This window comes from Dasypus novemcinctus, chromosome 13 (assembly GCF_030445035.2).
Source record: "Dasypus novemcinctus isolate mDasNov1 chromosome 13, mDasNov1.1.hap2, whole genome shotgun sequence".
Classification (NCBI taxonomy): domain Eukaryota; kingdom Metazoa; phylum Chordata; class Mammalia; order Cingulata; family Dasypodidae; genus Dasypus; species Dasypus novemcinctus.
In genome coordinates this window covers 45431637-45459551 of record NC_080685.1, presented here as the reverse complement: position 1 = coordinate 45459551, position 27915 = coordinate 45431637, and the positions used below count along the sequence as shown (strand labels likewise).

The 27915-nt window shown below is 47.3% G+C and overlaps 1 protein-coding gene across 4 annotated transcripts in view; it reads right to left on the bottom strand.

Moving 5' to 3' along the window:
- Positions 1-22128, bottom strand: part of RCSD1 (RCSD domain containing 1) — a 71616-nt gene extending 49488 nt beyond the window's left edge. Inside the window, exons 1-3 of one of the 4 annotated variants that reach the window (XM_071207559.1) lie at positions 22035-22093; positions 20195-20392; positions 19585-19773 (exon numbers count right to left, since the gene is read on the bottom strand). In XM_071207559.1, coding sequence (XP_071063660.1) covers positions 19585-19590 — 6 coding nt within the window. In that variant the 5' untranslated portion in view covers positions 19591-19773; positions 20195-20392; positions 22035-22093. Of the gene's footprint in view, positions 1-19584; positions 19774-20194; positions 20643-22034 lie in introns of those variants that run through there. The other 3 variants (XM_004464708.4, XM_023590584.3, XM_058310072.2) reach the window with 3 other exon arrangements.
- Between the last annotated feature and the right edge of the window lie 5787 nt (positions 22129-27915).

The following is a 27915-nucleotide window of genomic DNA, read 5'->3' as shown; positions in this document are numbered from 1 at the left end:
TTTTAACACCTTCGCCATTGGGTAGCCAGGCTTTGGCTTCTTCCTCGAGTCTCTGGACCACTGTGCTTCAAGGTCTTCAAGGACTCCTCTCCTTTAGTTCCAGGGCAGCTCAGAACTTTTGTCTGTGCTTGTGTGTTATATTTCAGTCACAAGTTTTCATTCTATCTCATATGTCAGTAGCAAGGACACAAAAGCTATTTTGAATTAGAAACATTTTGATTTGTGGACATAGGTGTTTTCACCATGGGAAGCTTTTTAGCATTGACAAGTTCCTACATGCACCGCCACCTGCCCATGTTGACTGAGGATGTGTCAGGGGTCCTGGGGTGAGCATGAGCACTGTGGGCCGTGGAACCTGGGTTTTGGTGTTTTTAAAAAAAATCACCCAAATCATTCTAAATGCACCCAGGATTCAGAAGAACCACTTCTTTAATCTAAAATAAGATAGTGGAGGCAAAGGCTGCCAGGGGAGAAGCTTGCTAAGGGAAATCCCACATCATGTTTATACATGTGAAATTGGTATCAAATAAACACCAGCAAGCAACTAAAGAAGATAAACTTCCAAATTAAGGGGAGAAAATACCGACCCAAAGTTTCACTCAGGAAGATAAATGACACTGATAGTAACTAAGAAAATGCAAATTAACTCTAAAGTATCACTGCATCACTATTAACCTGGCAGAATTAAGTTTTAATGATAAGATGTCAAAGCTGCCAGCATTATGGAGAAAATTGTTCCCTTAAAAACAACTGTTAGGGGAAGTGGATGTGGCTCAAGCAATTGGGTGCCCACCTACCACATGGGAGGACCCAGGTTAAGTTCCTGGTGTCTTCTAAAGAAGACAGGGAAGACAGCAAGCTGATGTGATGGGCTGGTGCAGCGAGCTGACACAACAAGATGACACAACAAGAAGATGCAATGAAGAAACACAATGAGAGATACAACAAGCAGGGAGTAGAGGTGGCTCAAGTAATTGGATACTTCCCTCCCACATGGGAGGTCCTGGTTTCAATTCCTGGTGCCTCCTAAAAAGAAGACAAGCAAACACAGAGAACACACAACAAACAGAGACAGGGAGCAGACAGCAAGCGTAAACAATGAGGGGTGGGGAGAAATAAATAAATAAATCTTTAAAAATATTTTACAGATAAATGCTAAAAATCTTTAGCATTACACATTGATGAACTTTTCCCTCTTTTGAGACAATAATCTGGGATGAGGAAATGAACTCAAAAATGCTTTGTGGAGGATACATGGGAGGAAGTTCACCCAGGCTGCATACATATAGGGTATATAAATGTGTTCAAATTCTCACGGGGCATTGCCACAGTGGGTAGAGATTCGGACAACAACCAAAAGAATACTGAATTCCCATCCTGAGAAGTTCTGCCATATTTCTCTAATGGAATAGTAAAAATCCCCCAAGTACAGGGGCAATGACTAGTAAAGAGGGATGATCTACTGATGGGCCCTTGATATTGACAACTATGTTTATGAGCCTTTTGCTCTTGAAATTGTAACTTAGCCTACTGTTGTAGGGTGCCTAAGAGTTACTTCCTATGAGCCTCCATGTTGCTCAAATGTGGCCATACTCCAAGCCAAACTCAGAATATAAATGCATTATCTTCCCCCCAGTGTGGGACATGACTCGTGGGGATGAGCCTCCCTGGCACCAAAGGATTAATACCAAGTACCCACTGATGATGCAAGTGGGAAAAGGCCTTGAATAAAAGGGGGAAATGGTAAAGACAAATGAGAATTCAAAATGACCCAGGAGGTCATCAGAGAGGTAACAATTCTGCACTTGTCAGCAGGATCTCATATCCAGCCAAAGTAGATACTACCCCAAATAGTGGGGTCTCTGAGGGCTCTGGAGACACCCAGGTCCTATGGTCATGGTAGATAGCTCCAGAGTTTGGTGCCTTGCCAGTGGGCCCTACTTTGGAGTTTGTGCTCCTGAGTGTGATAGAGTTGGACTCAGATGTGACTTCTCTACACAAGCCTCTTCTAATATACTCTTATAAAATAAAAAAGAAATGCATGTGGATAGTAAAAGGTGAAAAATTAGAAACCATTTCAATATTCAATTTTAGAGAATGGTTAAACTATAAAGCATAAAGGCAATGAAACATTATGCTCCCATTAAAAATGACAAATATCAACATTTCTAAAACACGGAGATGTTCATGGAACAATAATTTTAAAAGGCTGAAAAATCTACAGCGCTGGTCCATAGCAATGACATAAAACAGAAATGTACATTGACAAAGCTTAGAATGAATTTGGAAGTCCAGGCAAAGAATTTAACATTCCTCAGCTTTGAAGTTGCTCACATTTCCAATGATCAGAAAATCAAATTTGGACACTGTGTGCTCCTGGCTGGGAAAACAACTGGTCCGTCTCTCTCTACAGGCTTGGTTCCAGTCTGACAAGTCCTTGTATCTCTCTACTTACGCTGCTTGGCTGAAAATACACTCAAGTATTTGGCGACGTGAGGTTTCGACTTTAAAGGGGCCCAGTTCCTTTTAAACTTAAATCCTCTCCAGTCCAGATGATAAGAGAGGAATCAATGGCTCCAGGAGGAATGAAGAGAAAGGAGGGCTAGGAATTAAGGGGCGGGTAAATCTCCACCCAGGGCCTGGTAACAGCCCCCCCCCACTCCTGTGAGAAAAGGCGCTGGTAATAGTCTTGGTGGGAGGAAACATCTGGATCCCACCACCCAGATAAGGGCAGAGAGAGGGAGGAACAGGACCCCTCACAGGAAAGGCTGGGAGAAACCCTGGTGGAGCCACAGCCTCCTCTTACCTGCCCTCAGGACTCCTGGCAGAGAGGGCAGAGAGCAAGTGGACTGCTCTGTGCCAGCCACATCTCTGTATTTGCACCCTCCTTTCCTTTGTCATGGCTGGGAGGAAGGGGCTCCCCAAATGGAGGAATGACTGGGGAGTAAAAACTCAACAGTAACAGAACTCAGGCAGGATGAGGGGAAGTGGGAAGAGGCAGAGAAAGAGTCTGGGCAGAGGGACCAGCGAGTGCAGGGGCCTAGAAGACGCAGTTTGCTGAAGTGGCTCGAAATGGTCCCAGCCCACAGCACTGCTCTCTGGGTTAGGGGGCGAGCTTTTCAACCCAGAAGGAGTTGGAGGGCGAGGAGAGCCCAGCGGCCACATTGCTGGCTCTGGAGCTGGTGCTCTTTCTAGGATGTGGCAAGGGAAAGGTATGACGTAAGTACCCAGGTGTGGAGCGAAGGTGGGACCCGGGCCTCTTGGACCAAAGGACCCTGGCAGCCTCGGGGTCCTGGGGCCCTTGGCCTTCCATTTCAGCCCCAGTGCCCGAGGCTGGGAATGATGACCTTTGCTGTGACCTTTCCATTCTCACCCATAGCTGGAAGGGGGCCTCTAGGGTAGAAACCCTGAACCTGGCCTTGTATGAGCTGCCTCTGGGGCTGGCACAATCCTGCCATGGCACACGTCAGGTTAATCTCCTCCTAGCCCTCTCCCCTACTCTATGGAAACTTCCCATCTTCAGACAAGCAGAGCCGTTGGCAGGGCTGGGCGTCTCACCATTCCCTCTCCCACCTCTGTTCTTTAATCAGCGACTTTGTTTCTCAAACTGGCAACGTTTTGCTGTACAGAGGGAAGTTCTTGCAACTCCTGGACTTTGGCCTTGACCTTGGCTGGAGTAGAGCTCCTGGCCGGAGTGCTGGAGCAGGGGTCCTGGTGTGGATGGCAAGTCTGCTGGTACTCCAGGGCTTCCTGGCAGACCTAGGGGTATCAGGCCAGAGGCAGGGACCCAAACTCTAGAGATTCAGGAAGTCCTGCCCGCCCTGCTGCAGTTTCCTCTTTGCAGCTTCAAATGCTGCCTCTTCCTCTGAGCAGAGTGATCTGGGCCCTGCCCAGCCTGGTCTCTAATCTAACAGCTGCTCAGAGCTTCAAAGGGAAGCCACAAGAAGAGGAGGAAGCAGAGGCCCCAGCGGAGGGCCACACCCCATGCCCTGACCACTCCCTACCCCCCCACACCCCTACTCCCCTCAGCCACACCCCCAGGCTGCAGAGCGCCGTTTGAGGGACCGAGTCATTTCCAGATATTTCCCTGTGTTTTCCAGCACAAAGGGTGACCCTACCTTGCAACTGCAGAGTCACGTATACCTCCCTTTCCAGTGCCTCTCATGCACATTATCTCATTTAATCCTCCCCAAAAGCTGGGCAGGGATGGAATTATCAACCAGGTGAAGCCCCAGATCTTGTGCTGTTGGTTGAAGATCCTGGAGCAACCTAGCGATGGAGTCTGGTCTAGAGCCCTGAACTAGCCGCCACGATTCCAATTTCCTCCAGCTAGAGCTTAAGGTTCCCTTGGCTCTCCTCCAGCACACACACAGAAACACATATGAACACAAACACAGAGACACTCACAGTCAGAGACACACATGAATATGCAGATACACACGTACACGGACACAGATACACAGACATTTGTGGACCCATGCACACAAACAGTGCACCTCCCCAAGTGCCCAGGAAGGCAGTGTGCTGTTTTATTTATTTCTTTTAACGGATCTGAGAAACCCAGTCCCAAGGCTAAGGGCTTTTTAGACATGACGGCCACTCCTGGGCATCGCCATTCGAGCACAGGTTGCTTTGAACCACGTTGCCCCATCCTTTGCCCTCAGCTGGACCTTAGGTAAACAGTCCTTGGCCCTGACAGGAAGGTTCCTCCTCTCTAACCCCTCTCCACCCCTCTACCTCCTGGCCCCCTCTGAAGCCCAGCTCCTTGTCTTTAGTCCTGATGACTGAGCCGCCTCCTAAGAGGGGCCCTGCCTTGTTCTCTCCATCCTTCCTCTGAACCAGAGCCAGAGGGACCTTGCTAAAATGTCAGTCTGATCACGGAGCTCCCAGTCCCTCACTGCTCGGAGAATAAACAAGTAGTGATTCAAAGAGGTGACTTTCGAAGGCTTGCACTTTTCTCCAATAATCTCAAATAAGCAAAATAAGCATCCAGGTATGTTAAAAAGTGTGCTACACACATGCAGTGTCAAGGCTAGCCCCTTAGGCTCTCCCTTGCAGTCAGACTGCTGCCCCTGAGCACCTACTGTGCAGAAATCCTGTGTGGAAATATTATGAACCCAGCCTTGGTGCACACACTGGCCTCCCCCTCCTGCTGCTTCCCCCACTTCACTCTTCAACTATCCAACTTCTCCTTAGTCCTTTAGATTGAGCTCAAGTCACTCCTTTAGGAAGCCAACCCTTCCCGTACCCTGTCCCATTCTGGGCCAGACACCCAGTTCCCACAGCATCCTGGGCCTGGGTTTAATAGAATACTTAACCAAACTGTTTACAATCACCCATTTCCTTTCCAACTTTTTTAGGGCAGGATCCAAGTTTTATCCTCTTTTGTGTTCCAAATTTGTGTCCAGAACCTGACACATATGGACACTCATTAAAATATTTATTAAGTGAGCAAGTGAGTGACTGCTTCTCCTCACTAGCCCAGACCCCTGGCTGAGGAATTTCCTAGAGGACAAGTCCTTAGCTCGAGGCTAGCCCAAACCTCCCAGACATTCGGCTTCCATCCCTGACTGGTGGGTGTGGCTCCTGGTGTCCCCAGGCTTATTCTGCCCTGCCATGCCTCTCCCAGGAATGCAATTCCCCCCATCTATAGCTGCTCCAGCAAGAAGTACCAGATATTGCTTCCTTTCAAAGGGTGCCACACCCCCTTCCTGTCCTCCTCTCCCCCGCTGTTGGCAGAGGGGGACCCAGGGGACTCACAGGCAGGACTGCATTGGAAGGGAAGCACTGCTCTTTGCTGAACAAGGCTCCAAGGGGCTCTCACTGCACACCCCACTTCAAGCTCATCTGGTTGAGCCAGCAATTTGCACACACCAGGTACAGTGAGCCTTTGCGGAAGGAAGGAAGGCAAGGCCCAATTTGGCAACATTCATGAAAACCCATAAAAACACTCATATCCTTTGACCTAATAATCCCACTCCTGGGAAATGATTCCAAAGAAATAATTCAAAAAAAGAAAAAAGGTCCGCATCCTGTGCATAGCTATGTTATTTATATTGCAGAGAAAGTGGAAGCAGGCACCAAGTCCCCAAATAGGAAAAGGATAAAATAAATTGATATATTTGAATCAAAGAATATCATGTAGACATTTAAAATGAAAATATGACTATGTAGAATAAGGATATTGTCTTAGAAATAACATTAAGCAAAAAAAAGAGTACATGGATTGTAACTGTGTAAGAATGATGTATGTGGCTAAAAATAATAAATGCTCAAAATTGGAAGTTATGTTAAACAATTGTTTTATTCTTCCCAAATTTTTAATGATAGAAGAGATAAAACTGAAGATCAGAAAGGAGCAGCTAAAAGAAAATAGTTATATGTCAAGGTGATGAATTTTTACCATTTTACCGTAAAATGTTTAAGATTAGCTTAAAAATAAATATTTTAAAACAAAGTGACTGAAAACTAAGAAAACACCCGCAACACAAAGTCCTAGGATTTTCTAGAAGTATTTTTCTGTTGCTGTGGGTTTATTCTTTTAAAAATAACAACATGCCTTATCTAGACCTTCCCAAACTAGACTGTGGATCTATACATTATTTAATATAGGACTCACAGCTGATTGCTACTAGAAGCCCTTAAAAGACATTTGCCTGATGGATAAATGATTCTGTCCCCTCCTCCAACATTCTCCATCTTGGCTTCCACTATCCCAGTTTCCCAGTCACAACCCAGAGGGACAGAAGACCCTGTTTCCCCAGAACCCCAGGAGACAGATGGGGAGTGCAGCCCTGTTCCCCCAGCTTTCAAATGCATTAGACAAGGGGATCACACAAAGACAAGAGATCTGGAGAGGACGCCTTGGACAGAGAAGAGAATGCAAGTCTGGTATTTGCAGAGCCTAGAGACAAAGCCTGAGATAAGGCAACTTTTTTTTTTTTTAAGAAAAAAATAAGTTGTGGTTTATGTTAACCTTGTGGTCAGCTAAAATTTCCCACTCCTGTTCAAGTAAGTCGAAACATCCCGTCACCTGTCCTCAGATGGTAAGCGTGAGGGATCTCCCCACGGCCGCCCTTGGCCAGTTCCTCTCTTCACCCATCTCAGCCCATGCTTCATGCAGATGGCCATGAACCCCGTCTCGGCCCCATGCCCTTCCTGGCTCCAGATGTGAATTTCCAATGGGAGGTCTTGCCAATGTCTCAACCGACACTCAAGCTTATCCCCCACCCAAGTCAGTAAAATTATTCAGTCTCTGGGACTGAACTCTGATCTCTCTCTCTCTCACCCCCACCCCCATGGCAGCCTCCAACCAAATACCAAATACTGGAAGCCCTTCCCTCAGGTCATTTTGCAGCTTCTTTGCCCTTCCAATCCAAGGCCACCACTCACTGGTGCTTTAGTCTCTCACCTGGTATTTAGACCTCTGGAATCTCCGCACCATTCACCCTGCACACTGAGGCCAGATTAATGGCCCTACAGAGCTCTGCCCCACATGCTTTTCCAGTCCAGTGAACTCAGAGGCCTTCATTGTGGCCCACGTTATCCATTTTGTCTTTCCAGGCTATGCAGTCTGTTCCATCCTATCTTTCTGGCAGTTTCTATCCTACCTTTCCCCATCCCCAGGTATGCGCCCATCCCCTTTAAAGTCCTCGCAGCTCCCCATATACAGCTCTCATTTCCCTCTCAGTCACATTAGCATTACCATGCCTTCTTTTCCCTTCAATCACCACCTCATTTTTTTTTTAAGATTTTATTTACTTTTCCCCCTCCCCCTGCCCTTCTGTTTTTTTGCTGTCTGTGTCCATTCGCTGAGATCTTCTGTATCTATTTCTCTTTTCTTCTCATCTTTCTCCTCTAGGATTCACCAGGATTCCATCCTGGGGATCTCTGATGTGGAGAGAGGTTCCCTGTCAATTGCACCACCTCAGTTCCTGGTCTCTGCTGTGCTTCACCTTGACTCTTGCCTTCGTCTCTCTTTTCTTGTGTCATCATCTTGCTGTGTGACTCACTTGTGTGGGCACTGGCTCACTGTGCAGCACTCAGATTGCCACATGGGCACTGGCTCGCCACGCAGCCACTTGGCTCACCACGCAGGGACTCGGCTTGCCACACAGGCACGTGCGCAGGCACTCAGCTCACTGTGGATACTTGTTCGCTGTGCAGGCACTTGGATCGCTACACAGGCACTCGTGTGGGCATTTGGCTCACCACATGTGCACTTGGCTCACCATCTGTGCACCCACATGGGCACTTGGCTCTCGACTCACCACGCGGGCACTTGGCTGCCACACGGGTACTCACGTAGGCACTCAGCTCACCACGTGCGCACTCGGCTCATCACGTGCACCCACATAGGCCCTCAGCTTGCCACGCGGGCCCTCGGCTCACCACGCAGGCACTGGCTCGCCGCACAGGTACGCTTTCTCTTCTTCTTTTTCACCAGGAGGCCCCAGGGATCAAAGCTGGGTCCTCCCATATGGTAGGTGGAGGCCTTATCACTTGAGCCACATCCGCTTCCCTATTTTTTTTTTTAAATCACCCTAGTTTCATTGCCTGCTACAATGTCCCCCTCTCCCAAGAAACCTTCTCTGGTTGTGCCGAACTGGGAATGCTCTCTTTCTCTGCTGAATTCTCCCAGTCTTTCTTGTGGTCTTGCCACTTACGTGACACTTCAGCACACCCTGTGCCCTGCATTTATTTGGGGATGCATCTTATCCCTTTCCACCACCACTACTAAACTGTCAGCTTCTTGAATAGGGTCTTTTATATTTGCTTCCTTCCAAGAATCCAGAAAACATCTCTCCTACTGTAGGCTCAATAAATATTTGTGGGATGATGGAACGAATGAACGAATTAATGAATGAATGTGTATTTATTTCCAAGATGGGTGTGCCCTACACTGGTGCATGAAATTTTCCTAAAGCTAAGCAGCGGACCTTAGATTCATCTCTGTTTAATTTCATTATGTTGGTTTTGGCCCAGTGTTCCTTCGTATATAAATCATTTTGAACTTGAATGTGTCATGTAGCATATTAACTATCCAAGCTGTGGGTCATCTGGATTCTTTCTATTTTTCATCCAAGTCATTAATAAAAATGCTTAACAAGTCAGGGCCAAGGATAGAGCCCTGCGACTTGCCACTGGAGACTTCCCTCAGGAAAGACCTGGAGTCCTTAATCAGAACACTTTCGGCCCGATGGCTCAACCTGCCCTGAACTCAGCTTGCCAAAAAATCCGTTGTAATACAAATAATGTGTTTGAGGAATTAGAATACTTGAGTTTGCCCAGAAAGGCCCTCAACTCCCAAAGCCCAGGCAGAAGTTAAAGATCCATGGTTTGCATGGTTAGCCTCTCACCCTCCAATCCCTGCAGCTGTCTTACAGGCTCAGATCCCCACCCCATTCACCTCTCCTGCAGGGGCCTCCCCGTGGAAGTGAGAAAGGCGAGGACATGTCAGGGCGGAGGTAACCCAGGCAAGTGAGACAGAAGAAGGGGAGGGGATGCTCTGCTTCACTTAGCCCACTCTCCCTCCCATTTCCCACTTCCTCATTTCAGCGCTCCACAGGGTGAACCCACAAAATATACTTGCAGTCTCCCCTTCCCTGCTTTTCTCTGAAATGTATTTATTGAGTCAATGAGACGCCCATCTTCTTGCAGGCCTTTGCTGCCCAGTGAGCCTGCAGCTTGCTTTTGCGATTCCATGCCCAAGGCTCCCCCAGTTTCCCAGGTTCTAGTCTGGACTTACACAGGATACTTTTCTAGCACTGCTCCAAGGACCAGCCTCCTTCAGGAGTCCAGAGAGTTTGACCAGTATAGTCCGCTTACTTATTCACCAAGCATACCACACGTATGATGTGCCTGGCACTGTTTTAAGCATTTTAGATAGTGATTGTAGCTTTGCATTTTTCAACAACTCTTTGAATTCTTTCCCATTCCAGTCACAGCAGAATTCCTTTTACTTCCTTTTTTTTTCTTTTTAGGCAACACCAGGGATTGAACCTGGGACCTTGTACATGGAAGGCAGGCACCCAAACCACTGAGCTACACTCATTCCCTCGTTTTTAAGCACTTTATGTAAGCATTAATGTAATGAATCCTCATAACAACCCTACCAGGTGGGTACTAATTTTATTTCCATTTTACATATGGGAAAACCAAGGCATGGAGAGGTCACAAACTAGGAAATGAGGGTCCCAACCTAGCCACCTGGCTCCCAAGTCTATACTTTTAACCCCTGTGTTGTAGTGCCCCTCCAAGAGGCAAAATGAAGTCACGTTCCTGCCTTGATTCAAAGAGGTGTGTTGGGCACATATCATGCCCATCGTAGGGCTTATGAGGAGGGTTATCAGAGGAGACAACGAAGCCCTTAGTTTAGGGGATCTAGGAAAGTGCTTTGAAAATAAAGAACGGTAGACTTGTGAAGTATTTTCCTTGTTACCACTGCACAGAATAGAGCCTCTTTATGCACCCTCTTTGGCCTATAGCAGAAGCAATAGCTTTGCTCATATTCACCATCCTCCTCGTTGTACTCCCTCCTGCCACCTTCCAATTAACAACAGGCAAAGAGAACGCCAGCACTTACCACAGCAGGTGCATTCAGGGTTGTTAACGATTCAGTCACAATGTCAATTTAGCAAATACAATTAACACCATCACCATGAATTGTGGGATGTTCTAACATTTTAGACACTTTCATAAATTAGCTTATCACATGCATGATCTGACTTTTCAAAATAGCCCCATAAGTAGGTAAAGCAGATATCAATTTTACAGATGGAGGAACTGACCAGGCCCATCAGGCTAGGTAGACACTGACCTTGGACCTGAAACGCAGGTCTCATGGTCTATCTGCCTGCACAGCATCACCTCTGGCCTACTGTAAATCCAGTAACAGACAAAGGAAACCTCAGGGGAACAGAGCAGAGGGAAGTTGCTGCTACCATTTCCTTCAAATTCCACTGCCTAAATCCAATATTACTCACAGACTGATTTTCATTTACCCCTTCAGGCATGAAGGACAGGGATCTTGTATAAGGTTCCTGGAAGGAGAAGCAATTCTAAGTGTTACGTAAATAAATACATGAAGAAGAAAGGGCACAGATTCCCAGTCCTTATGGGCAGTGCTTGCAAATCAGAAAGGCGTGTAGCGAATTCGGTACTGCTGACCTGTGGCCATGCCCCTACACCTTGATTCAATTTCTGATGTTTTAAGCACCCAGTTTGTGGTCATTTGTTATGGCAGCCCTATGAAATGAATCACCTGCCAATGCCATGGATTTGGGAGTCTCTGTGCGGGCGGCACCATGTAGCACCAGGCCCTTCCCTGTCTCCCATTCATCCCCTAGGAAAAACAAGGATTTGGAATCATCCTTGTTATTCTCCTCTTCCTGCTTCAGTTCAGGCCTTTGTGAGGGGATGAACAAGGCCAAGGGTTTCCTAGAGAGATCCCTGGAGAGCATGGCAGAAAGAAGGCCTAGGAGAGCAATGGGTGGTGCTGCATCTGCAGGGCAGGGCCCTCTTAGCCTCAGCTCTAGAGTTCCTGGCGCTTGTTGATTGAAACAATGATAAAAGCTGTTTCTCTCCGCATCCACTCTATCTCCAGAGATAATAGTGCTTGAGACATAGAAAACTGAGCACCACTGGCCCCCAGAACTTTGATGAGCCAGAAGACAATGCACACCAGTGGGGAGACAATAAAGTGATTATGAGCCAACTTCATGCGTCTCAAGAGTGCCCTGCACAAGGGAGGTCTGTGCTGGCAATGAGGAGAAGTTGGTTTGGTTCTGACTTTGCCACTAACTGGCTTTAAGCATAATCACCAGTAAACCACGCAGGTTCAGTTTCTTTGTCTTTAAAATGCAGGGGATGGACACATCAATTGCAATGAATGTACCTCACTAATGAAGGATGTTGTTAACGTGGGAAAACGTGGGAGGTGTGGGGAGCGGGGCATATGGGAATCCCCTATATTTTTTTGTGTGACATTTGTATAATCTAAGCATTTTTTTAAAAAAAATTAAGGGGATGGGAGAAATTGCTAAGGTTCCTTCTTGCTTTCAAAACTTTAAGTCATGTAGATGACTTATTTTTTTTAAACTTCCTTTTCTGCCTTAAACATTGACACTGGTTTTACCCAGAGATACAATGGAGCATTTCAGAGGTCTTTTAGATGTGCAGATGAGGGCTCAGAGTAAATCTGTGCCAGACCCTAAAAGTCCCCAGCCTTGAGCCTCCTGGCCTCATGAGTGTGTGGTCTTCCCGGGAGCCCACCCAAGCACTGCAGGGGAAGCCAGAGTTTCTCCAGTGCAGGAAAAAGAACAGAGGCCATCAGATCCCACAAGAAGGTGGGTTCAAACGCTGCCTCTTCTAGTACTCATTTTCCAGACCCTGGGCAAATTATTTCATCATCTCAAAGCCTCCCTATCTTCATCTATAAACCAGATGCAAATAAGACTTCAGAGGACTTAAAAAAGATAAATTTATCTAAAATGTCTGGTACCTCATGGGCATCCAACCAGTGTTAGTGATTACCATGATTACGAACTTTAGGTATCTTCCCCTCTGCTATCAGTGCCGCTGCTCAGAAACGAATTTCCCAGTATCCTTCCAAATAAATCTGGAAACCCAGCCAAGCAAGGGGCCAGAAGCCCAGGGCAGATCTGCGAAGGCTGAGGCTTGTGGGGCGCCCATCCGGGTGGGGGATCTGTCTGTCCATCGACCTCATGACTTTGGAAGGAACACACTGCGGGTGGGGACTGGCGGGGAGGCCCAGGGGAGGCCAGAAGGCTTCTGTGGCACACCAGGAGATGCAAATGCTCCGTGACCTCTGGTGCAGGGGCCTGGATTGCGCAAGAGCAACCGCAAGGCCCGGCTTCTTGTTTCTGTTGTGCTGTTTAGCTGATGCCTGTGGTTTGCTGCTGCCCTGGGGCCCACCCTGGCTCTTCCCTGCTCTGCTCTGGGCTGAGAGGAAAAACGCTGGCTTTTCAGAGCATGCATGGGGTGGGGGTGCGAAGACCGCGGTGGGAGGGGTGAGTGGAGCTACAGGTGCAGGTGTGAGCGGAAGCAGATTGAATGGAAGCAGATTGAATGGAAGCAGATTGAATGGTCGTGTATTCCCAGAGCCTTCTTTCTGTTGTTGGAGAAGGTAAAGAGGGCTTGAGGAGTGGATTTTGGGATCTTTACTGAAGGCGCTCATTCCCCTCGGGCCTGGAGCCTGATTCAGGTGGATTTCCTCAGCAGGCGCCACTGAATCCGGGTCTCAGGCGGGACTGTGGTCACTGTTAGGTTGACATCCCCTGTCTGTTGTGCACCCCAAAGGCTGCCAGGAGGTCTGGAAGAGCAGCATGTGGAGGGGCAGTCCCCTGCAGAGAAGGTACATTTTCTCTAGCTCTCATTAGAGAAGTTGACTTTGAACTCCCACATACCTTAGAGATGATCAAGATACTACCTTGATCTTTCTTTTTTTTTTTTTTTTTTTTGGTCATGTCATGTCCTTTTATGGCAGGAACTGTCACTTATATTTCTCTGTACCCCCTATCTAGTCCCTGCCCACCTCAAACACTCTTATCTTTTTTGCATCTGGTTTACAGATGAGGATACTGAGGCATATCCAAGCATACCATGTTGTTCCTTGCTCCAGTGGTTTCGCTCTTGTTATTTCCTCTGCTTGGAAGGCTCTTCCCAATTTTCTGTGCTTGGTATAACTCCTACTCGCCTCTCAAGAGTCAACTCAGAGGTCATCTCTTCCACAGGAAGCCTCCAAACCTCTTGGGCGGGATGTGGTACCTCTGTGTCTGGGAACTCTCATCCCTTGTTTTTGCAAACATCCGTTTAGGTGCTTGCCTCCCTTCCTAGACCGCAGTTCTTTAAGGACCAGCAGTGTCACTTGTTCATCTTTGTATCCAGGCCCTGGCATGTAGTAGGGGCTCAGTGCATGTTTGTTGGACCTAATTAAAGGCTAAAAGATCTGGCCAGGGGAATAGTTGTGATTGCTACCCTGAGGCCAAGTGGGTGGCATCGACATGGTGCAAGCAGGTTTAAAACAAAGGACATCTGATGATGCAGACCACCTTCTTGGCTAGGGAGACTGTCCAGCACCAATGTCCAGAACCTCTCAGGGCCCCCATTCTAGAGCTTCCAGCCTGGGGACCCTTCATACACTCCATTAAGTTGGGTTCTGATGGCATCTCAGGGGCATCTCTTTTAGACGAGGAAAACCGCCCACCCTGGTTTAGCATGCCACCTCGCCTCTCCTAGGCTTGGAATTGAATTGCAGTGACTGGAGGTCCTTGCCCCAGATCAGGATTTGACCCATTCAAATATATGACTTTACAGGGTGAGCCCTACAGGCTCAGCAGCCATTTTCCACAATTCAGGAAGCCCCAAAGGAAAAAAAAAAAAAGGAAAGCTCACTGCCCAAAAGACCAAGGGATGAGGTCAGCGACCCCTCTGGTCTGGCTTGGACAGAGCCATTAAGCTGATGAACCTCTGAAAGGCAATAATGTTGACGGTGGTGACTTCTTTGCATTGTGTCAGCGGATCATTTTATCTTCTCTTGTGCACAGAGATTGAAACATCTACATCGACCTTGAAGATGGAACACGAGGTGGATATTGCTTTTGTGATAGAAGTTTGATAATACGAGAACCAGTCTTTTTGTCTTACTTTTTAATGTCTTACTTTTTAAGGCTTTTTAAAAAGTACTACTTTCCAGATGAGAAGAAATTGCAAGCTACTGGCTTTCCAAAGGTCCAATAGTGTTCAAACCCTCAGGCAGTCTCAGTGTCTCTTGCAGTCTTGGTTTTCTCCTTTACAGTATGGCAGGCATGTGCTTAGGGATTGTTCAAATCCACTCAGCTTTAGATTCGAGACTTTCAGATTCTAGTGAGTTGAGTAGGGGTGGTCAGACTGGCTCCGCAAACCTAAAACATTATTATTGGAGAAAGGCAGAGAGCCGCCTTCAGATTTTTCTGGAACCAAAATGCTTTCTTTTGCTGCCCTGATAAGATTACTGGTCTGCTGAACTGCCAGCGCTCAGATTTCCCACAGAACTGATCGTGCCCAGGCTTTGGCTAGGCTGGTTGTGAGGAGCCTGCTGGGGCTCAGCCTCTGAAACCTGACTCTGCTCCAGGAATGCATACTCACAACCTCCTGTGACAGGGCCTGGGTCTGACCTACCCTCTGATTCCCTGTCATCACAGCCCGGCAAGTGGAAGGTGTCTGCTAAATGGGAGTATGTTACTAAGAGGGCCCCACAGGGCACACGGGAGCCAAAGAAACGACTTGGGGGTATGTGGGTGTGCCCATAAGTCCATCTGAGCCAAACTCCAGCTTCCAGGGACCATTCAATCCCAAATTATGACCCATAAGCACTAGCCAGCAGCCAATATGTGGTTTAATAAGAGTTGGGTTAAAAAAACAGCAAGGATTGTTAGTTTTTTTATCAGTACTTCACGGTGTAATCCCAAAATGATCTTTTGGAGGCTTCCTAAACCCATAATTTTAAATTAACATTTCAAACACAAGATCTGGTATGTCATAAATGCTCAATGAATGTTGAATAAATAGATGAATGACTATATCTGAAAAACGCTTGGAGTTGCCTCACAGAACAGGGCTCATTAATTCTCTCCATCTCATTTAGAAATTCATGATATGTACAATGGCAAGAAAGTTTAATTTTCATGGACTAAATTCTTCATTTTATTCAACAATATAGTGAAAACATGGATATGGGAAGATGTGAACTCTTTTCGTCAACAATATAGTGAAAACATGGATATGGGAAGATGTGAACTCTTTTCAAGTTACACTCAGGGTTTTTGGTGGTGCCTACAACTACCAAATATTTATATTTAAGCAACTAAGAATATTAATTTTGAGTCCTAAAGCTCCAGCTCTTTCTTTACTGTACATCTCTTTCCTATGGATTCCTATCCACATTCACCTATGATCTCGTTGAGAGAAGAATCATCTGTGCATATAAAGTCCAAGCATCATAAGAGATCTGTATTTCTCCTAGACTGCTGGGCATTTCTGCTTAAAACAATTAAGACCAACATATCTTAAACCCTACTTGTTTAATCTGCTCTTTTAACCATCTTCAATCACTTACACATTCATTCAACAAGCATTTATTGAGTACCCATCCGGGCCTACCTATATAAGATATAGCCACTGCCCTCCAGGAGCCTTCTAGGGAGAAAGCCAGGTAAATTGGTTTCAATTCTGCCTGAAACTATAAGAGCAGTTTGAACAAAATTTCATCAAGACTCTGAGGGCATCTGGGAAGGTTTCCAGTGGAGACATCGAGCTGCAGACTGAGTGGGGAAGGCATTTCCATTTCTGTTAATTCATTTATAAAGCAAACTTTTGTTGAGAAATTATATGATTACATACTAGGTACTGAGCTACACTCTGGATACCTAAAGACCAGCAAGACAGCCCTTGCTCCAAAAGGCTGATATGATGTGTAAAACCTCACACTGCCCTTTTCCCTGGCCCCTTGGGCAACTCTACTCTTCTGGGCTCCCTGGTGAGCTCAAACATAGAAAGTGATTTCTGACTACTCTTCTAACCCCCAGCCTTCCTCTTTTTCATCTTTTCCTTTCTTTTTGTATCTCAAAATCAGAGTACACCTGGACTCTCAAAGAAGCTCCCTAACCTGGCTCCTTGCTCACTCAATGAACCGGCACTTCTGCCCTATCGTCCCCGCTACCCCATGGCCTCCATTTTGCTCAAGACCTTTCTGAGTTTCCCTCTGAGGGCTGCTGCGGGCCTCTCCATGAATAAGAGAAAGGCATTCCTTTGGGGCACAACTAGGCAAGGAGATCCATGAGGAAAAAGTACCCCTTCCTCTAGGTGGCTTGAATTTCAGCCCCCATGTCCCACTTGGCCAAACATCTACTCTACTTGGTGGTCCTGTGGCCTTACCTTATATATTTTTTCCCTTCATGTTTTTACTCTTCCAGCTCCCCCACCTTCCTCTCCAGCCAACAAAGCTGGTGTGTTCTCCCCATATCCATTTGCTTATGACTTCCCCTCCTTACCACACACCTGTCTTTCAAGTCTTGTTTCGAGTCTCACCTACTCTGAACTCCTGTAGAGCTTAGGGTCTGCAGCAGTAGTTCATTTGGAACTTATGCATTTGAAAATTATATCCATGACAGGATATGTCTCCTTCCTATAGGATTGTGAGTCTATAAAGGGCAGGGATCAGATGCCCTCTTTATCTTTTCATACCAAGAGGCCAAAAGGAATAATAACAATGGCTTAAAAAATTTTCCCCCAAAGGCTTTGAATAGGAAAATGGATTTGAGAGACTGAGTACTAAGTAACCCTTGTTGGTCTAGTTTGAATTCCTTACACTGGGCAGTAATAAAACTCAGAATCTTCCCAAACACAGTGGTCCTGTTCTGTCTCAAAAGAAGAGTCCGCCTCTCAAAAGAGGTTTTCTGCTAAGATTTTTAGGAATCCTTGAATGCCACACCTGCATATCATGTTCCACCATAAAATATTTACTTCCTGGCTAAGAATCATCACTTCCTCAGCCTCTTGGTTTCCTCCTCACTTCCCTTACTTCCCACAGAGCTAGCAGTTGTAGTTTTTCGCAAGCATTCTGACAAAGAAACTTCAGAAGCAGTCACCGCCAACCAGCAAATCCATGCCCCACAGTGTTTGCGGGGTGGTCTAACAGGCTTCCTGGCTGGCTGAGCAATTCCTCCCCTCCCTCCCTCCCTTTCCCAACCCCTGGCACAAAGTGATTTTGGTATGTGGGTAGAACCACATTATCAGTTACTACACACATCTTGGTTTAGGGACTGGAGGACCTTCTCTTTTCATCCTCCCCACCCCCTCCCCCCCCCAAGCAACACAGGAAGTTGCGCTGGTGATAGTTTCAGGGCCTCTGTTCCTTCCTCAAGAGCGAGAAAAGAAAGTTCCTCTGTGTCTCAGAACAAAGTCCAAACTTGCAATTGGGCCTCAAGCAGCAACCTGTTTTTAAGCATAATGCATGCTTTCCTCTTATCTCCTGCCCATTACTGCACGAGATTAGACAGGTCAGGAATCACATTGAACCTCCAGCTGGAGCCACCTTGCACCCTCCCAGAGAGACTAGCTCTAAGGCAACTTCTTTAGGAGGCTGCACCCAGGCCAAAAAGTGGGGTGGCCCCTGAGCCATCCCTCTCCTCTGCCCTGAAGCGGTAGCCTGAGAGAACCCCATTGCTTTGTGTTCATACTACCTCTGGGAGAACCTCCTGGAGGTAGACTTGTGAATGCAACTTACTGAGCTTTGCTCTGCGTACCTCTCCCCAGCCCTAACGCCCTGCCTTGGCAGTTCCCTTCCTTGAAAACGTGTCGAGAGAGGATCCACTACAGACCCTGGTGGATCCCATGGTCCCTTGCATTTTACAAAGCCTCCCTGAAGCTGACCCCGGTTCCTTGAAGTCAACTGGTTGAGCTGGGCACAGACAGATGGCGACAGGGCTTCGCAGGGTGCATCTAGCTTAAAAGCTCAAGGCTCAGGGTAAAGCCAGGAGTGGGTAGGAGGGAGCAGCGGTGACTGCTGACAGCCTAGCGAGGAGCCTTACTCTCCTTTTGAATAGGCGTGGGAATGGCCTTAGAAGCTACAAATGTTTGCACCTTTTCCCACCCCGCCCCCCCACCTTTCTACCCCTGCCCCCCAAAAAAGCCCCAGGTCCTGTGAGATTGAAAGAGCTAAATGTCAGGTCTCAGTTTCAAGAGGGAAATCTATGGAAGCCTCAAGATGCAGAGAAGAGAGCTAGTGGGGAAAGCACCCAACCTCTCCCTCACTGGAAGGTGATTGCCTGGACTAGGCTGAAGGTGGACCATTCCAGAAAAGTCCCCAGGACTCCACTCAGTAAGTAGAGAGGTGGTGGGTCTTACCCTAGTGCACCCCACAGATGTGGCCAGCACACCCCAACACGCACAGTCTCAAAAGGCAGGAGCATCTAGGGGAAGTTTTTGCAGAAATAGTGTCATCCAGCTGCCCAGTGAGGGGAGCTTTTCCAGAGTGACAGAGGAGGGACTTCAGAAGCAAGAGTGCAAAGAGCCTCTCTAAAAGGCCACACTGCAAGCGAAATGGAAAGCACACAGACCCACAAAGAACAGCAAACCTCAGTTGGTCAGTTTGCCAACTGTTTCTCTTTCCATACCCCATCTCTTCAGATTCAGGGGCGTCTGCCTTCTTGCAGTTTTTGCACACACGGTGTGCCCATCTACAGAACCTTGGCTGCTCCTAAACTTTTTTTCAGAAACATTTAAGTCCCTAACCAAAAGATATGTACCTGGACCCCTACAGGGGCCCCTTTCTTTCTCTAAGCTCTTTCCCAGTTGACCTCCTGCCTGCCCTGAGGGGGCTCCTAGGTCGGAACCAGAGACCATCCTCCGGAGTTGGCAAAGCAAGCTTCGGAGCAGAAGGCATTCGCCCTTCTCCTTGGCAACGGCACTGCGCGGCGCGCGCCTCCCTCGCGCAGAGGCAGCTGCCTGCGGAGGGGCGCGCGTGACCCCTGCCCCGCCCGCCCGCGCCGCCCCGCGCCCCGCGCCCCCAGCCCGGCTCTTTACCTCCATGGCCTCCAGGTGCCGCCGCCGCCGCGGGCGCGCCCGCTCGCTGGGGGCCGGTGCTCGCGCCGCCCGGTCTCGTCTCGCCTCCCGGCGCGGCCGGCTTCGGGCTGCGGCGGGCACGGGGCAGGTTGCCGGCTGCGCCGCGAGCCCGGCTCCGCTCGGCGCGGGACTGCGGGGGCCGCGGGGGCCCTGCCGGAGAGAACGAGGAAGGAGGAGGGGCAGGAGGGAGGCGGGAGGGAGGGGGCCGGGGGCGGGGAGGGAGGCGAGGGAGCAGGGTTTAAATTTAGACGCAAATCTAAACAGATACTGTCTCTCCCAGGGCCGGACTCGAGAGAGGGAGCCGCGACTCCGTTAACCGGCCCAAACATGGGGCTGGGGCAGCCGAGAGCCTTTCCTCTTTCTCGCTAAGCTTCTCCAGGTTGCTGGGCTTTGCCCCGGTTTCAGTTCTTCTCAACTTCTCCCTCTTTTAATATGCCCTCTTTCTTCTTTCTTGCCCTGAAAATTAGAGTTGGTCTTTCCTTCTTTTTAATTCCCCCCTCGTTTCTATTTCCTCCTCTTATGTCCTTACCAATTTCTTTCCTCCTTTAAAAAAATTATACTAATGTCATACCTGGTTTTCCTCGAATTCTTTAGTGGGCAGAGCAGCTCTTGGCCGAATGTGTCTGTGAAGCAGGAGCTCAGAGGGAGCTTCCACGCTCGGTGTGACTGGCGGGACCAGCTTTTTCTTTTACATCCCTTTCTTCCTACACCTTCCGCTCTCACGTTTTCAAGAAATCACTATCCATCTATCCACCTATTATCTATGTATCTGGAGAAGAAGGAGGAGGAAAACAAGGAATTCAAGCAGTCTTTCAAGTTCCCTGTCACAGTAAAGCTTTTTCTCTCCTCCAATTTGATAGATGCCTTCGATTTTGTGGGAGTTTCAGCCCCTGGAAACTGCTTGCTAAAGTGCCTTTTCTCCATTCCTCTTCAATTCAGTAAAGGGCAAGATCCTGAGCATCCGATGCCCATAAAGGCCAGCGGAGCACCCCTCCCCCAGAGCTGTCCCAGCCCTCTGGGCAGCAGAGGCTGAAGAAGGGGAGGCCACACAGGAGGGATGCAGGGACTGGCATCTGGATCAAGGAATTTTGCTGGTACCGGTTCATGCCCTCGCCACAGCCCATGGTGCCCCTTCTAGATCAGCCCGCTACCCCCCTGCCGCCTGCCCCCAGGCAGAGAGGAAGAGGGAGAAATGCTCCAGAGCCTTGCGAGTGAATGGGAGTTGGCAGGGATGCCTTCACGTGAGTCTGCAGTATTCTTGCGCCCTCCCGCTCACTTCCCCCAATCCCTGGCTCCAGGTCAGCCAGGGACCAGGAGCACCACTGCAGAGGGAGACTGTGGAAGCAGCAGTGGTGAACACCATGAAGGCACAGATGGAGAAACCAGAGGGAAACAAGCCGAGGTTTACTCTGTGAAGCACTGCCCTGATTCTTTCCTGCAGCCTAACACCACTGTGGACTTTCAGGCACTTAGATTGCCGCTCTGGGGGCCAGTCTTGGAAACATTGCTCCCTTCCTGTCATAGAACCTTCTAAGGTCTGACTTTCTAAAGTACTAACAGCTGAGCAGAGGGGCAAGCCTCCTGATTTCAGAACCAGATAGATCAAGGGGTGAACTCCAGCTCCGTCACTTTCTAGGTGTGTTTCCTTAGGATAAGTCACTTAACTTCTCTGATCCAGTTTCCTTACCTACGCGGTGTAGAAGGCACTCAGGGCAAATTAGCTATTCTTTTATAATGCTTAGCCACATGTATAAGCTTCAAATGACTAGCAGCCCTGTATTTCCTTTATTTAGAGCCTGGCACCCTGGGGCCCAGTGAAAGAGCCCCCACCCCGGGGATTAATGGTGCGTTCCCTTCCATTCCAGCCACAGAGCTACCCGGGTAAGGATGCTCAGGCATGAGGAGAGGAAATGCACATTTGTGCCCGTGACTTTTTTTCTTTCTTCCCTAAAGGTGCAGGAGTGAGTTGGTGATGGGAGCATCGTCTTCACCGTGCCTTACAATCCTGCTCCAGGGCGCCTTTGCCTTTCTCCCTCTACCTAGTCCTCCTTTCTGCTCAGAAGGAGGCTGCCCCAGCACAGGTTTCTGGCTTCCCAGTCAAGTGGGCGGAAGTGCCTACCCAGAGGAAACCGTTAGGCCCAGATTGCATCACCGTCCCCCAAGGTGACTTGCAGCTGCTCCCTGCTCAGGCGCTTCCCCCAGCGGAGAAGAGGTGACCTGCAAAACCGCTTCTGCCGTGCTCCTGGCCCCAGGCCACAACCCGTTGGCGCTAACAGAGATCAGGAGGTAGAGAGGTGAGGCTGCTCCAGGGTTCTCTGAGCCCAGGAAGAGACCTTCACCAGGAAGAAGGGGTTGAAAATGGGAGGGGAGCAGGGACAGCCCAGAGCTCAGTGACTAGGGTGTGTGCTCACCTTATTGTCCCCTCCCGTCCTTCCAGAAGATTCCCCAAAGCCAGGCAAGAGGTGGCTCAGCTGGTAGCCTGTTGCGGAGATTGTGACTCGCTGCTCTGTGGCCTGGGAGGAGCTGAGAGCCCAAGGGGAAGGGAAACTGACTCTGAGGGGTTGGTTCCCCTCCCCCTCTGGGGGACTCGCTGGCCCCAAGGACCCACTTCCTTTCCTCTCCTTCTGGGCCTCCCCCTTTACACCGGCTGGTGAGCTGAACCAGCCAAGCACTCAATAGAGACCAGCACAGAGCTAAGAACCAGGACACGAGACGTAGCCCCGGCAAGGACAGGCATGGGTGCCTGACACATAGTAGGCCCTCAATAAAGATTTGGTGAATGAATGATTGGATGAGTAAACGGATAAATGACTCTATTTTGATGAAGCAAATTAGTAGCATCTCTGCCTTTAAGTCAAAGGTAAAGTTCTTTTCCATGGGCCATTGATGCAACAGGAGAAAAGACCCAGGATGAGAAAAGATCATCAAATGCCACTCAAAGTTAAGCAGTAACTTCATTAGTTTTAAAGTAGAACTGCAAAGAGCACCAATCAAGCAGCTCTTAGCAAGTGGCTGAACTGGGCTGCTGCTCACCCATTTTTACAATTAGGAGCAAGAACCAAAGATTCTTTCATGACTATAAATACTAACTTTAAAATAAATATACTTCATCTCTAAAGGCTGAGAATGCAGCAAAAATAAATAAACAAAACAAAACAAAAAAACAACTCATTCTGCCATAAGCCGCTGTCATTGAGGAATGGAGTTGAAGGCACTGAAATGAAAACACAAAGGCTTGAGTGTTTCTATGTGTTTAAAGAACAGCAATGGGAAGTTTCCCAGACAAAGATGGCAGCTGTCTTTGCAAGTGAAAAGTAAATTGAGGAGGAAGGCAGTAGGACAGCACTGGGGCCACACCAAAGTGTGTTGGAGCGGTGGAAGGCAGTGCAGCGGGGTTGGGGAGCTTGTGTGGAGGACTTCCTGCTGGTCCTGTGGGAAGTGGTCCTGTGGGCAACAGAAGGTTGGCTGCATAGGGAAATCAAACAAATAAGTAGCTGTGTTAAGGATAATGGGAGCCAGGTTTCTCACTACTGCGAGAAGGGAGGTACTAATAAGCAAAGGGGGGCTATTGTGAGCCCTTTAGTGGTGGGTTGGATGGGAGAAATTGGCATGGATGCAAGGTGTTTGAGGGTCCTTGGCTGCTGAAGCAAATACCATGCAATGGGTGGCTTAAACAATGGCAATTTATTTATTTTTGTCTTTATTTTTTTAATATTACATTAAAAAATATGAGGTCCCCATGTACCCCCTACCCCCTCATCCCACTCCTCCCCCCATAACAACAATCTCCTCCATCATCATGAGACATTCATTGCATTTGGTGAATACATCTCTGAGCACCGCTGCACCTCATGGTCAATGGTCCACACCATAGCCCACACTCTACCACGTTCCACCCAGTGGGCCATGGGAGGACATACAATGTCTGGTAACTGTCTCTACAGCATCACACAGGACAACTCTAAGTCCCGGAAAACGCCCCCACATCACATCTCTTCCTCCCATTCGCTACCCCACAGCAGCCACCATGGCCACTTTCGCCACACAATGCCACACAACAATGGCAATTTATTGGCTCATGGTTTTGATTTTTTTTTTTTTTAGGAGGTACCAAGGATTGAACCCAGGACCTCACACATGGGAGATAGGTGCTCAACCACTGGGCTACATCTGCTCCCACGGTTTTGATTTTAAGTCCAAAATCAGTGTCATCAAGGCGATGCTTTCTCCCAGAAGACTATGGAATTCTGGGGCTGGCTGCTGGCAATCCTCAGTCCTTGGCTGTTCTGTCACATGCCAATACACATGCCGGCCTTGCCTGGCTTCTCAGATCTGCTGACTTCCAGCTTCTGGTTGCTCCCTGTGGCCATGTTTTCTGTCTGACCTGTCCACTCTGCTTATAAATGACTCCAGTAATCTGGATTAAAGCCCAACTTGATTCATTTGGACTACACCTTAACTGAAGTAACATCTTGAAGAGATCTTGTTTGGGTCCACATCCACAGGAATGGATTAAGCTTAAGAACATGTTTTCCTGGGGTACATTCCTCCAAATCTGCACACATGGATTTTCAGTATACATGGATAAATATAGAAATAAAAGGAGATATAAATGTGTGTACATACTACATATATTTCCTAGTTTGAGGCCATGAGAGGGCCTGGGAGCAGTGACACTCCAGTAGCAATGAGTACACACAGTACCCGGATCTTGAATTCTAAACACCATTCTCCTCTACAGAAATCAGGCTCCCTGGAGAAAATGGTTGATTACAGGGCCGGGGAGGGAAAGCACAAGACAATCCTGGAGCACCTTGTAGTGCCACAAACAAGGAAGTGCTCGATGAATGACAGGGAGTTGAAAAAGCCAGCTTGAAGAAGCTTCCACTGGCGATATTGGAGTACTTTAAGCAACAAAGTAAATAATGTTGGCGATGGATTATAACTCATTAAATAAAATAGGAGTTGATGAGCCCACATTCGTATGAATAAATAAATGAATAAATATGTGGGGAAGAAGAGAGCACTCTTTCTTACAGCAGAATGCCAACTAACAAATGTGAGAAGAATAATAAAGTTTGAAAATCACCATCTGACAACCATCAGAGTTTTAACCAATTCAGAGTAAAAACACCATCGGATTTGTTTTTTAAAAAAATCATTGAATGCTAAATCTAGTGGGTGAAAGTGGGATGAGGAATGCTCTCTGTGTGTGCGGCACCATTCCTGGGCAGGCTGCACTTTCTTTCAGGCTGGGTGGCTCTCCTTACGGGGCACATTACTTGCCCCTGGGGCTCCCCCATGCGGGGGACACCCCTGTGTGGCAGGGCACTCCTTGGGCGCATCAGCACTGCACATGGGGCAGTTCCATATGGGTCAAGGAGGCCCGGGGTTTGAACCACGGACCTCTCATGTTGTAGGTGGACGCCCTATCCATTGGGCCAAGTCCACTTCCCCCATTATCTTCTGACCTATATGGTTTCTGATAAGAAGTCTATTAACATTCTTATCTTTGTTTCTCTACATAATGTCTATTTTTCTGAATACTTTAAAGATTTTTCTCTTTATCAGTGGCCTTAAACAATTTGATTATGATGTTCCTTTGTGTGGTTTTGTTTCTTCTGCTTAGAGCTTTTTTTATTTTCTGGATTTGTGGGTATGTATTTTTCATCAAATTTATGAAATTTTTGGCTATTGTTTCTTTAAATATTATTTTGGTCACTCCTCTTTCCTTCTTTCTGGGACTCCAATTAGCTTGATATTGTCTACTGGCTCACTGAGGCTCTGTTCATTTGTTAGTCTTTCTCTCCATGCTTCATTTAGGATAGTTTCTCTTGCTATGTCTTCAAGTTTACTGATCTTTTCTGCAGTGTCTAAACCCAATGTGGACAGCAGGTGGTTTGACAATCATCTTTTTGTTCTTATTATTAACAAAGAAAAAGAACTAACTTATTCTGGAAAGTAAGTGGGGTGATATTTACAGAAATAAAGGTATGTTTTCATGAAGTACTCCATATTACAATTCCTTGTAATATCACTGAAGATGTTAAGTGAAGTCACAGTTTTTCCAATAAAGGCATTTACTAATATGAATCAGTATCTTGAACTGGGCCAGAACTGTTTAAAGTTGGAGGTTACCCATTTGACCTTAAAACAAAAATCTCCAACGAGGGGCACAGGTTCTCAGGAAGAATAGTATTCAAATCCCACCCGCCATCTACCCCCTTTGTCTTTTTACGTGGACAACAGACAGGGAATGTGTGGAAAATTTGCTCCATAATGCATTCTCATTTTCAACCCTGGTCAAGTTCTCATTTGCAAAAGTCTTCTAAAACTCCATGTCCCCACCTCTTGGCTTCTCTGTCTCTCTTGTGGTGGGCTTGCCACCCAAGCCTGAGCTCATGACAGACACCTTGTCGTCATTCTTGGCTCTACCTTTCTCTTTACCAACCAGGTGCTGCAGATCCAGCACTGAAATTTCTCTCTGTCCCTCCTGCCATCACCCCCACTCCCCAATCACAATCACTGCCATCTTTCTTCTGGGTTGTGAAAGCAGTGTCCTAGTTCATCTCCGTGTCTCCTAATGTTCTCTTTTTCTCCACCCTTGTCCCACAGCCTCTCCCCATCTATTTTCCTCTTTACAACACACACCTGGCTCTCAAGGGTACTCAGGAGAAAGGCTAACATCTTAAATGGTTTCAAACCCCCCTTTCTGACCTGGCCTCTTGTCAACCGAGAACACCCAGGTACTCTACACTCCTGCCATTCCGAATTGCTTTCAGGTTCCCGAATGGCCTCTTTGCTCTGCCTGCTTTGTAGAAAGCTCACTCTTATTCCATTCTCAGTTCTCAGCTTAGGCTTCCTCCAGGAAGATAGCCCTGGCCATCACTAACCTCTGTCCCCTCCCCTACATCTGGGATAGATATTCTTCCTATGTGTACTACTCCTGTCATTGCAAGGGTTATTTTATAATTGCCTGTTTACTTTCTTTATCTTCCCACTAAACTTTAAGCTAAATGAGGGCACATTCCATTCTGTCTTGGCAAAAGTTCTCTGATGAGTGCCAGGTTCAAGTTTAATGTGGAATAAATATTTGTTGGGTGACTGAATGGACACCAGACTCATGCAAAGAGGTAGTTAATTCATTTTGTGTTCCTGATTTTGCATGCCCACCTAAAAACGTGTGAGGCAGTATAGCACAGAGATTTAGAGATCAGCTCTGAAACCACACTTCCTGGGTTCAGCTGGGACCTTGATAAGTTACTTAACCATTTTGACCCTCCATTTTTTTCATCTGTGAATGGATATACTAACAGAGCTTACCTCTTAGGGTTATTGTATGGATTAAGTGAGTTAATACATGTGAAATGCTTAGAATAGTGCCACCACATAGTAAGTTTAATAAATGCTGGTCATTATTGTTATAGTAGCAATTTTCACAATAAATACTTGACCATGAAGAAATGATTTTAACCAGGGGCAGGTCTAGGCAATGAAAGGAGTTTCTTTTACAATGAGATTCTGTGTTCATTGCTCAGTTCCAAGCCATCCACTTATAATTTCCACCTACTTTTTGTGAACATCTCTGCTTGGCTACAGCCTAACCTTGGAGGAAAGACTCATCATTGTCTTCTCACTTTTCACCTGCTCTTTACCAAACAGGTCTCAAATATTTTAAGTCCAGATGCAGTTCTGCATGTTATGTTTTCACATATCCCTGGCTCCTAAGACAACATGCTTCAATCCTGAAAAAATTCACTATGTTGAATAGTGTTTCTTTATTTCAGAAACCAGCTTTAAGTTACCCTGAATTAAGCAATACACAAATAAATGTCTACAGGGTTTTTCTATCATTATCAAGGATTTGGCTTTTTTCCTAAATTTGCCACATATTTAATAGTTTATTCTCTCTTACCTCCCTATAACCTTACAACTCCCATTCCAAATCCGTTTTCATAATTTTGCTGCTTTGGGGTATGGCATTTTTACATTGTCTAAACTCAGATATCTTCATTCATCTTTTCTGCTCCTTGACCTGTGTTAGTATTTGAGACTTTTTTAGATTTTGCTCATCTTTGGGGTACCCAGTGTGCTTCTAGACCCTGTGTGGCATGCACTATATCCTAAGAGAGCTGTTTATCTGAGAAGACAATAATAGACCCTGAATGTTTCAATCATAACACAAAAATAAATACTAAATTTCCTAGAGTGCCCCAAGGCTGTATGGTCCTGGGTCCTGAAGCAGGCCGGGTTGACATGGGATGAAGTGGTGACAGAAGGCTTTGGGGCACA